The sequence below is a fragment of the Anoplopoma fimbria genome, chromosome 19, assembly GCF_027596085.1.
Source record: "Anoplopoma fimbria isolate UVic2021 breed Golden Eagle Sablefish chromosome 19, Afim_UVic_2022, whole genome shotgun sequence".
NCBI classification, from domain to species: domain Eukaryota; kingdom Metazoa; phylum Chordata; class Actinopteri; order Perciformes; family Anoplopomatidae; genus Anoplopoma; species Anoplopoma fimbria.
Window position 1 is genome coordinate 14,625,574 of NC_072467.1, and position 12,689 is coordinate 14,638,262.

Here is a 12,689-nt window from a genome sequence, read left to right on the forward strand (position 1 = left end):
ATCTGACTAAAACACCGTTAGATGAGGTCATGTTGCCTTATGCTCACGTTCAATACACTGTGTGAGAGTGTGTGTCTCAGCAGCATTCCAAAGCACTGACAGTCTCTCACAGCCAGGGGGAGAGAGAGGGGGGGGGGGACAAGGGACAGTGGGAGGGCAAAGCTTTATTTGCATGAGAAGGGGCTCCTCGGGCCAATGGCCAGTCTGGATAGAGGGAATATGAGGATCCAGCAGGAAGTGACGTGTTGGGTTACACGCTCCTCCCTCTTTTCCTCAGGCAAGAGAGAGAGAGAGGGAGATCAAGGGAGAAAGAAGGGGCGAGCGGGGTGGAGGTAAACGGAGCCAAGCAGCAGTCTCATTCTTCCCGTGTGAGATCACGGAGCGGGGCAGAATGTGTCGGGATCCGCTCGAGTCCTGAAAACAAGACCGAACAAGACAGAAGGGAGAGACACAGAGGAGGGGAGAAAAAGAAGAGAGGACGGAAGGACATAGGAAGGAATTAAGGAAGGAAAGAGGGCGGAGGAGGAGACCAGGAGGAGTTTTTCTGGGGATCTTTTGGGATCTACTCTCTGGCAAAAAAAAAAAAAAAAAAAGGATTGAGTTGGCAAAGTGTCTCACAGGGGCTGAGCTACAGCCCTGCCCCCCCGGAGTTACCACAGCCGCCTCACTGCAGCAGGGACAAAATGAACTATCTGGTGAGTGTGTGTATGTATGTGTGTGTGTGTGTGTGTGTGTGTGTGTGTGTGTGAGAGAGAGAGAGAGAGAGAGAGATGGAGATTCCAGTGTGTGCATGCTAAATCAATGAGTGTCTGGCTTTTAAAAAAACATTTTTTGTTGCTGTTTGGCTTCTCCTTCATCCCCTATGGTTCAGTTTGTGTGTGTGTGTGTGTGTGTGTGTGTGTGTGTGTGTTTTAGCAGGACCTGCTATGCCCCAGCTGTGCACGGACTGAGGTGGGGGTGGAGGGGGGGTCTTTGAGAGACTTGAGTATGAAGAAAAGGGAAACGTGAAGGGGGGAGGAGAGTTAACATTTTCTCTGCGGATTCCTACCTTTTGTTGGCTCTCAGCGGGGATTGTGTGTGTGTTTGTGGTAACGGGTTTAAAGTCAGCATACACATGTCGAGGACGCTTGGCTGTCCTGTGAAGGAATGTGCCGAGACCAAAAGGGAAAAAAGTTGATAAAAATCCCTCCTGGTTTTTCCTCAAGTTATCTCTGGGCCTCTTGTTTTGTTAGGAGAGAGTTTTTTTAAGTTAAAGACTTTGAATAGAACAAAAAAGCAGAACAAAAAATGGAAGTGGCACACTTTAAGAAAGAAGTAGAACATCCAAAATAAGTTTTAAAGAAAGAACATGAAATGAGCGGCATTACGAGGTTGTGTATCTGAATACTAGAAGGAAGAATTCGGTCAAAAGTTTATGACTTTTGAGTGCTTTCCCTAACTGAATGTTACATGTTTTTGTTTAAACTTTCGCCCCTGAACACATCACTACACAGACTGGGAACACAAAGCGGAGGCCCGTCATCCGGTTTATGGCAGAAAAAAAGAAAGAAAGACAGGAGAGGGAGAGGGAGAGCAGAGGTCTGTCTTTCTGCTGACTCAGAGGAAAGTGCAGAGAAATGAAGGTTTTATGGCCACAGAGACAGAGGCAGGCTGAAAGAGAAGAGAGAAAAAAAATGCTCCAGGAAAAACAAGAGCAGAGAGGCAGGACAGGATGATATGTGCAAGTATTGAATATGACATTGATTTAGTAAAGCAGAGAGGGGGCAGATCTTAACTGGAGGGGGAGAATAATGGTTTCAGCGAGGAGGGAGAGAAAAGAACCGGCAGCAACCGTCCTGAAGCCTTTTCTGCTATTGTTTGAAGGGCTTCTGCGTCAGCTCATGTCATACCACTGTGTGTGACTGTGTGACTGTGTGTGTTTGGGGTAACTACACAGCCAGGAATGTGGCCCACAGTGAAAAACTGTGGAGCAGTGTGTGTGTAACCAGTAATTACATGCCAGTAATTAGCGTGTAATTAATATAAAATAAGACTCCACTGTAGTGTAACTCAGAGCAGCCATGTCGAAGCCGTCCCATTGACTGCACAACGCTGCCATGTTGCATCGGCTCATTCTCCCTATTTGTTCAGACGTAATGCCGATTTTTCACTTTTGGCTGAGAATAATTGGCTTCACTGTATTTAGCTCTGGAATGACAGAAAAGCAGAAACGCATAATAACGTCTGTGATTTTATATTCTTTTAAAGAAAAGGCGTGTTACATTTATATATTGCATCAAATATCTTCTGCTACAGCAGCACTTAAAGCTACCATCTGTCACTTTAATAAAAATGACCTTTTGTCTTTTTTGCTGTCACTATATCCTGCCAGCAGTACATGAGACAGATACTCTTTGAAAAAATCAGTATCCTCTGCCTCCTTTTAGTGCTCCAAATGGCATTTGAAAGATTCCACCGTGCCCAAAGGAAAACAACCAATCAGAGCCGAGGAGTTTCTAACGCAGCTGTCAATCACTGCTCGTGAAGCTCACAAACTCTGATAACTGTCAAAATTGGCAGCCCTTAACAAATATGAATCAAGATTCTGTTACTGCCTTGCTTCTTTCTCGCCTCAAATGTTTTCAGAAAAACATGTTTTTGTTACTTTTAAGGTGTAAAATGAGGGAAGTTTGCTCCAGTTGCCGGGCAGTGCTTGGTTTTGGCCCAACTGTTTGCAACATGGCGGCCGTTAAACAAACTTGTTGTTCAGTGAAATCTCTGAGGCCAGAAACTGTCCTTCTCCAGAGTCTCCAAAGCCTTTTCAGGTGCTCTGTGCCGTGTCCCAGAACCCCGTGGTATGTGGGTCAAAGGTGACCCTGTCCACTGAGTCACGTTTTCTGGCACGTATGAGTCACATTTCGACTAAACATGCTTTTGTACCAGGTAAAGTCGGGATCCGGGGTTTTTAAGGTGTGTAAATATAGAGCAGAACTTTACTGCCTGGCTCGCCTGACTGACTCCTGTCCTGATTGGCTAATCCACTGACTGACTGACTTCATGGGCGACACCTGTGTGTGTGCGCTTTAAGTCAGGGGTCAGTGAAGATCTGTATGTGTGTGGTTTCGTTGATGGGTGGGCAGCTAATCACCGGAGCCAGAACATCTTGGTGTGTGTGTGTGTGTGTGTGTGTGTGTGTGTGTGTGTGTGTGTGTGTGTGTGTGTGTGTGTGTGTGTGTGTGTGTGTGTGTGTTGTGTGTGTTTGTGTGTGTGTTTTGTGTTTGTGTCTCATGCAGGAGACAGAATGGAATTCCTGCTGCCATGAGTCAGTGAGTGAGTCAGGAGAAATACACGAACAAAGAAATGTGTACTGACACAACGAGGACCACTCCAATACTGAGAGTCACAAGGACCTGTGTTCATAATCTATCTGAATGTAAAACAGACAGTTGGGTGTGTGCTGTTTGTGGTGTGGTTATAACGTAGACTAACCACACATCAATGAGATTTTCTTTGCACTGGGTGACATGAAACTCTGCTGCCAGAAATATACTCAATGAAGATTGATACCGCTGAAAATAGCCCCCCCCCTCAAAATGCACTATTTCCTCCTGATTGAAAAACATTATGCAATAATATTCCAATATTTTACGGGCTCCTCTATCCTAGTATATGTTGCAATTCACAACAGTAATATAAATTTAAAAAATCTATATGAATAAGCCGGTTTGGTTATTGTTGCTGCTATTGTATGTGGAGTATATATATACACACACACATATACTATAGACGAGATAAAGATGGGTAAAATACGCTACAAATGTCTCGACCCAACTTGAATCAGGGACGTTGAGATTACACGACCTGGAAACCCAACATCCCTTATTGTCAATGACCGCTCCAAACCAATGATGTATCTGTATCTCCAGTATCTGGAGTCTGTGAAATCTGCCAGATAAGTGACCATAGTCACTTTGGACATGAATGCTGCAGTTTCTTTGAGACACATTAAGATTTGGGTCCAATGGTGAAAGACAAGGCTTTGTCCTGTTCTGGACTGACTCATACCACCCTGGTCATGGACCGCCCATTAGAGAGAGCGTTCCCATGCACGCCAACATTCTTAGTAGTCAGAAGTCATCTCCTAGAACGTGAACTGAGTGGATCAAATTTACTTTCCTCAGTCATGTTGTTTTATTAGACTGTTTCATTGTGTAGGCTTTACCATTAGCAGGAAAATTGCGAGTTTACGTTTTCCAGCAATGGTTTAAGTGGGAAAAAATAGCAAAGTGGAAACTGAAGCTTCAGCAGAGTAGATTTGCTACTGTATAGGAACGGGATAAAAAAGACTGGGACTGGAAAGATGTGCATATTAGGTGACAAATAATCCCTACAACTAACTCTATGCAGGTGCAAGTTATATAGTAATGGTTGCTTGAATTGTTACATTTTTATGGCTCAATTTTCCCTTATATTCTAGCTTTGGGAACCGGCTAAGCATAAGTTTAGCTTAATTAAAGTTATATAACCTGTTAAGGATTAGTATAAGGGCAGACTAAGGGGTATACGCCGTATTTGGAACTTCACTTAAGTCTAGTAAATATAACTAACTCAAGCCATTTTCTCATATGAAGGGCAATTCAAGACAATGTCCGAAGAATCAGGTTTGGACATTGTTGGTGTTGACCTTTCACACATGTAGCAAACAACAGAGATTTGTCCATTCATTCACATTTACTAGAAATAGGGGTTACATCGGGGTAGAACGTGCAGCAGACAGGGCATGACAGAAAATCACTGCAGTGACGTCGGCGGTTCGTGATTGGGTCATAAACAACCGACTCTCTTGCCTCTCCTTGAATTCCTTGACGATTTTGGCGTCGGCCCTTACCGTCAGAAGTCTTAGAATCTTTCTTCTTGACCCTTTTTGATTTCTTCCAGTTTGCATGTTAGAAACGCCAACATCACGCCCATTCATTCTGCGTTAAATCTCCGGACAACGAGCGGTTCTTTTCACACATGGGCTCAATCGGACATCGAACAGACTTAGCACTAGGGAACTAGCCGGGTAGGTCTTTTTAATGTCCCTTCCAACTGATTTGGGTAATGTCTCGATCAGTTCAGGGTTGCACTGCTTGTGTGAAAGAGGCTTTAGTTGTGGTACCTTGCAAATTGACTAATGTCATGCACATTACACGAAACCTTCATGGAGTTTTAAGGTTGTGAATGAAGGGCATCTCAGAGCTATCTCACTGATGTCTCAGAACCAGAATATGTGAAGTCTTCTTCAGTATCTACCTGTATTTTTTCACAGTACAGTTGAGTTCAGTTAGCAGACAAACAACAAGCTATGAATCACTGGATGTTTTTCCCCCTCTGCTCAGTGCTGAATCATAGAGTCAACACTGCAGCCTCAGCTGCAGCTTTCTCAACAGATTTATGTGAGTGATCAAAGTGTTACAGTTCACCAGTGTGGAGATTTACGCCCCCGTGGTTGTGAAATCATTTTTAAACCACACACCTTTGGTCTGCTGTTTTGCCCCAGCATTTCTGAGGAGAGATATAGCATTACAAAATATTGATGCGTTCATACTACTCGTGCAGCTTCATGTCACTGTGGGTTTGAGCTTGTGCGTTTTGTACGTTTTTATTCCAGCGTGAGAATGAAGGCTTCGGCCCTTTATCTTAAGTATGTTTTGAGCAGAGAACTAAAGACTGTATTCTCTCCGTCACCGACAAACACAGTCAGTGATCAGAGGGTGTGTCGGCGGGGTTTAGCTTCAGGTCGTTGCTACCTGTGTAAGTGCAGGTTAGTAAAGCCCTTAAACACAGGTGTGAGCAGCTCTGTGGACACACATCCAGATCTTCTGTTGTGTATCGCACATAGTCATTTTAAAAAAGGTTTTGGTTCACAATTATGGTCCTTGATACTCAAATTTCCCCGCAATCTCAAACAGAACTTTGTAACATGACCATGATGTCAGGCTGATTGGATGAAGGGAAGCACGATGCCAATTGTGTCTGATAGAAATCCCAGATTAAAGTTAGTTTTATAGAAACAAATTTTTGATTTTTATACTTTGTATTTTAGTCAAAGCTCAGTCTTAACAAAAGCTGTTCTACTTATGTAAGATGTTTTGATTCTTCAACCCCCCGTTTCTGGCTGTTGTGGGCAAGGAGCTGCTTTGAACCAGCCAACTATGTGTGTGTGTGTGTGTGTGTGTGTGTGTGTGTGTGTGTGTGTGTGTGTGTGTGTGTGTGTGTGTGTGTGTGTGTGTGTGTGTGTGTGTGTGTGTGTGTGGGCAGCTATTCATAAGTTCCTACAAGCGTTGTCTGTCAACAGGTTAAGCAACACTCAAGGCCACGCCTACGAGAGCCTATCCTGTGCTCCAGGCGACACAATCCAGGCTGTTGTTTCTGCTGTTAGTCATAGCCCGAGGGCAGGAATTCTTCAGCAGGGATCATCACTGGTTAAAGCTGCAGCCTTAACTAGCACTTAGCGGTACACATAAAGCTGCGGGGCTGTTTGGAAAAGATGGATTTTATTGTAATTCTTTTTTTTAAGCACCAAAGGGGCTGAAAATAAAAGATCCATCACATGCCTGTCTATTTATAATTTGACGTATTGATCTTGTCGGAGGGTCGCCTCCCAAAAAAACTGAAGGGGACTGAAGAACTCCCGAGTACAGACCGGAGTTGCCCTTTCCCCCATGTAGCACACAACAGGAGTTTGTCCCTGTCAGACGCGTTCTCACATACTGGACAGGTTTAGGCGAGGGGTGCACCTGGGTAGAGCCTGCACCCGGCAGGGCATGACCCCAAAAACATCGTGGTCACTTAGCCAGGTCTTTCTTTATAAACTACAGAGTACTTTGAATTTGTTTGGCTACTCTGGCGTTGACCCTGAATCTTGTCGTCTTTCTGGTTAGATATTTTTGTTGTCAGCTTCCTTGTGCATGGAAACGCCATCAACGGGCCCATTTGCTCGGACAATGAGCGTCTCTATTCCCACATGGACTCAATTGGACATTACATGGACTTGTTACTAGGGAGCTGGCAGGGTAAAGTCTGTTTAATGTCTGCTTCAACTGATTTTGGACATGTTCGTTCACACACACAGCTCCTCCAGGAATGTCTAGATCAGGTCAGGGTTGGAGTGCATGGTTAAAAGGGGCCTACGGTATCTCATAGAACCCTTTCCTTCGGTAAAAAACCCACACAGAGGCACTGGGGGACATCTACCAGAGGAGGTTCTACCATTAACGTGACCGGTAAAGGACAGTCTCAGCATTGCAGTTTCAAAAAGTTGAAGGACTTGTGAGAGAGAATTGCCAAATTATTGTTACAGAAGCCAAGATGTCCTTACTTTTAATCCCTTTTATTAGTCTCACTGGATCTTACATTTCCCATAATGCAACTCAGTAGTTTTGGTAGTTGGGTTATGCTGAACAAACAGGACTAGCACATAAACGGAACACATCGGTAAGTGTTTACCGGGAGCATGTGTTTATAGCTGTTCCGAATGGTCACAGTAGAAGGGGGAGTGAAAAGCCAACCGTCACGCAGACGGGATTGAGACACGGTGTCCTTTAGATATGGACACCATGGTGCTCCTGGAAGACATTTATAGTGTTGCACACATGAAAAGATTAAACCCAGCTCACTTTCTCACTGAAGTGTGTGTTGGATTTACGGTTTTGCAAAGTTACGGAACCGTCGGACGTGTCATCGGGGTTGTCCACCTCGACAAAGCTCCTCCAGAGCCACAGGAGACAAGATACGTCTTTTAAACGAATCCTTCGGGTAACATCAGTGGAGTGCCCCTTTGAAGGTACATGGAGAATCCCTAAGGTCCTCTACCCTTTAGGTTTCATAAGCACGCCTCTTTTAATTATTCAAAACACGGTTTGCCTCATAACTGTGTTCAACTCAAGCATTTGGATCAAGAGCTCTCCACTGAAAACAAAATACAACACACAGTGTCACACATCACTGCTCCCACACAGCAGTGCTACTGGCCTAGAAATGATGGACGACTAATATAGAGAGCCTTCAACAACAGGCCCAGCTCCACTGGGTGGAGGATTCTCTCTGCTGTTGTGCAAAATCGGCCGTGCACTCACAAGTATTTCTCAAGAACGGTCTGACGTGCCAGGTCAGGAAAAGAGGGAGGGAGGACAGTGGGGAGGACGGACTGAAGGAGAAAAAGGGGGAGGTTGGGAGAGAGAGAGAAGGGTGGAAGGGAAGAAAAGCAAGAAACAAAGAAAGGAATTTAAAAAAAAGAGGATTACTGCGCTTTATTTGTTTGTTACAAGTCTGATTAAATTCAAGAATCTGGATGTGTACAAATGTGTGTGTGTGTGTGTGTGTGTGTGTGTGTGTGTGTGTGTGTGTGTGTGTGTGTGTGTGTGTGTGTGTGTGTGTGTGTGTGTGTGTGTGTGTGTGTGTGTGTGTGTGTGGTGACACCTCTGGAATGTGAGGTAATAGGAGAGTTGTGTGTTTGTGTGGAGGCTGTGGAATGCTGTAGTAAGTGTGAGACAGGCACAGACTCGTTGCAGCTATAGCAGTGATCCAGAAACACTCAAAGCTCAGCTATGCAGCGACACTCTGGTCCACAAAGACACAGAACCACGGTACAGATAGAGCATCTGCAGGTCCAGGAGATCCTGGAGATAACTAAAATCCACATCTTTATGAGTATTTTCACGCAACCAAATTTAACCGAGCAGTTATACCAATATACACCTTTGGTGTCTTTTCCTTATGTTTTACATAATCTGCTCTATCAGTGTCATTGGAACATCTTAAACATATGACCTAGTACTGACACCCCGCGATGGAACATTTTACAGAGGAGAATAAGGGGCCATATTGAAAGTAATTTAAGCTGTGAGATTTATGAGAGATTCATTAATGTCAGATTTCCAAAGTCAAAGTTCATGGAATAATTTCAGAAATAAATAGTCAAATCAAATATTAAAGATTGGTTCATGACCTCATGATGGGACAGTCAATACAATATCAGGCTGTGCAGCTAAACAATGTTCAATCCCACAGAAGCTCTTTAAAATTCTAGTGGATATTGTCAAAATGATGCTCAAAGGGGCTCAAATATGTCCTTAAATATAAAAACCATGGAATATTTGACTCTGTAAACATCAGACAGTGAAGGGCTTTGACGAGCTGATTCACATTATATAAGTGGTGTAAGAAAACATCAGGTGTGGCAATATTTCACGATGCTGTCTCGATTCTCAAAAACACCAAATCAATTTTTAATTAATAGTTAAACATGCAAAGAATAATTAATCAAATCCTTGGCATTGATTGGAACGCTAGAAGGTGGGCTGGTTTAGAATCTAGCCCGACTGTGAGGACTGTGGCTCCACACACCTCCACTGCCGTTGCAGATTGATGGATGGATGTGGTGATATTATTGGTTAACAGTGGTTTGTACTAGCATGCGTAAGCACACTAAAAGATGATTAGATTTTGATATAAAATCCATATTGGGTCCTTTGTTGTTTTTTTTGCATATATTGTGAAATGGGTGTGAAATGTGAACAGGGATGTGATCTAAAATGGGTTAAAAAAGCATTTAATATTTCATCCGGACTTTAAGTTGAACAGAAATGTCAACACTGTTTGGTTGCAGCTTCTCCAACGAGAGGATTTGCTGCTTTCCTTGTTAACTGAATATCTTTGTAGATCTACTGTAAAAATGTGATTTGTTTTGACAAGAATTCTATGTATTCCTCTTTTTAAATTCGTGATGAAAACTTTTTTTCACTTTCTCATCATCATGTCATACACACACATTAAAATACAGTAAAAACAGAACTTGAGACAAAGTAAATGAACAGCAGAATTTGCATTTGGAGAGAAACTAAACCAAAACACACACGCACACACACACACACACACACACATCACTCTCTCATGCTCTTCTTTCATGTGGAGACACAAAGAACGTTTTAACACCACCTTTACACACACACACACACACACACACACACACACACACACACACACACACACACACACACACAACTTTATGAGGTACAAGGATAAGGCAATAACACACAATACTTTCTGTCTACCCACACACAACATAGAAAACAGTCATTTAGAAACTGATTACAAGACTGGGACAACCTGTGTGTGTGTGTGTGTGTGTGTGTGTGTGTGTGTGTGTGTGTGTGTGTGTGTGTGTGTGTGTGTGTGTGTGTGTGTGTGTGTGTGTGTGTGTGTACTTTTAAATCCACCTTTGTGTGAACCAGCTTTGAGTTTTAGACCTTGAGTGTGAGGACATTTTATGAAAAGTGAGGACATTTTTGCCTTCAGACGGACCTTCATTGAGGGTTCATTTTGATGGTTTGGGAAAAGGCCCAAACGCACATAAAGACAATCATTCCGTCTCATTTGAAGCGCATCAGTTGATGCTCATATGGCGAACTGCAGGAATTAGATTTGAAATGCAGCACAAAACCAGCTGTATTTCATAAAAAATCTAGGCAACATTTTTGTATATTAAAGATACCCCTTAATAGCCCTTAATCTTTAAACGTGATCTAAATAATAAAAAGGTCCTGGTTCAAAAACTTTAAAGTGTATAAGACTAAATTATTGATTTGGTATAGATGAAAGTTTAACTAGATGATGTGACATTGCCATCAAAAGATCCACAAATGGAAGACTCTGGTGGAGTTGTTGGGACAACAAAAGCATTCACTGTTTTATGCAAGGTTACAGAGTGACGCCTCTCTTGCCTGATAAACGATCTTCTGCTGACGCTTTCTTGCAGAGAGCACACAAACCAAACATCAGGGCATAAACGGAACTTATGTTAAGTAGTGACAGCTGACGTTAGTCATTTAAACAAGTGAGAGCGGCCATTATTTATGTCTTTAATAAGATGTGGACACCCTTAGCTTCTGTTCCCTTTAGCTCTCTCCAAACCGGTCCTCATTTGACGCTCCACAAATTGAAACAGGCTGCAAGTTAAAACAACAGGTGTACCTCAAAATGCGCTCTTCAAGTGCTTTCAGTGCGTTTGGTACTTAAGCGGTAGGGTTTGGGGTCTGAAGTCATGTTTTGCTCACATTGCATCTTTGCTGCATGTTCTCTGGGATTATTTCTACCCGAGAGGAGCCGCTCTCGCGCGACTGTAGAACTTGTAGAACAAGTTCAGAATGTAACGGCAAACATTGTGGTCAAGAGACTGGACAGTGGTTTGGTGGCTCCAGATGTTCCCTGACTGGGATGCAGTTCTGTTGTTTGGAAAAACTGAAAGAACAACCGAGGAAGAAGAGACTTTAGTTTTTCACTGGGGGGAGACCGGGCCTCGCACTGCTTCACCTCAGCGGGTCCCTCTTTGCTCCTCCCAACTCCGACTCACCTCAGATAGCCGGGACTCACTCCAGGTTCACTCCGGGCTGCAGAGTGAGAAAAGAGCTATTTGACTCACCGTGGGGACAGCTGGGAGACGGATGGAGATGGAGAAAGAACAAGAGAAGAAGAAAGAGCAGAAATGAATTTTGACTGCAGCGTAGACAGAATAGATTGTGAAGGAGACACACAGAGGGAGGGCCATAAAGTGGCTGGTTTTTTTCTGTTTTGCTCTCTGCATTGTGGGGAATAGACACACAAACACATAAAACCTCTTGTGGCAGGCTAGTATTTGTCCCCAGGGGTCAAATGGGAGGCAAGAGACAAAAGGACATTAAGCCACACACACACATGCTCTCACACACACACACACACACACACACACACACACACACACACACACACACACACACACACACACACACACACTCTCACTCACACAGATGAGTGACCTGTCTATACTGAGCTCGCTCCACCAGCTGTTCACATTACTTTCTCCTCAGTGGACATCTTTCTCTGTGTCTGCCGCTCTCTCCTCTTTCTTTTTTAGCAGTTGGAGCTGCTGGATATTTAAAAAAAAATTGTGTGTATAATTTTATATATATATATATATATATATATATATATATATATAAATAAAAAAAACACAAAAACTTATTTTATTTTTAGTGTTGATAATTAAATGCATTATCACACGCATTATTTTGTAAATGCACCCACTTCCGTAACCGATTGGGTATCACAGAGATGTCAACAGCGGGTCACTTTCAAACAGTGTAGGCCATGTTTCATGTTCATTAAGTCATTGTTTAGTTTTGCTGACATTTTATAATGAATGGAGATGATCGGCTGGTCAGCAATAATGTTCTAAATTGTTGGAAAAGCACTGATATTATAATTTTTAAGTGAAATAAAAAACAGTTATTAGTTATTATGCCCAGTGCTATTTCATAAGAAGTCAACGAAAAGGATTTGCCATGCAAATGTCGGCAATGCGCAAAAAAAATGTAAGAATCGCGAGCCTATTAGCATTTCTGCTGGATGTATTAGTTTGCTGAATCAGAACTGAAGAAGAAAATGATTGTATCTGTCTCTGAGCACCCATAGCTCTATGATAGAGCCTCACATTTGTATAGAGACTATGTGTATATAAATCTGTATAACCCTACAGACTGTCTATGGTACAAACAACAACATAGCTGCTGACCTTTCATGCCTAGATGCATTATTTTAAGTCTTGATGGGAGCTGCTTCAATGTTAGCCACGCTCTTAACCAATCGATCTGAACTCCATTGAGAAACCAAGCTTTTTAAAAGCTTTTTGC

At 42.9% G+C, this 12,689-nt stretch overlaps 1 protein-coding gene across 1 annotated transcript in view; it reads left to right on the plus strand.

Moving 5' to 3' along the window:
* Positions 1-287: 287 nt before the first annotated feature.
* The window catches only part of bcar1 (BCAR1 scaffold protein, Cas family member), a 38,747-nt gene continuing 26,345 nt past the window's right edge, over positions 288-12,689 (plus strand). Inside the window, exon 1 of the mRNA XM_054620576.1 lies at positions 288-695. Coding sequence (XP_054476551.1) covers positions 684-695 — 12 coding nt within the window. The 5' untranslated portion in view covers positions 288-683. The remainder of the gene's footprint in view (positions 696-12,689) is intronic.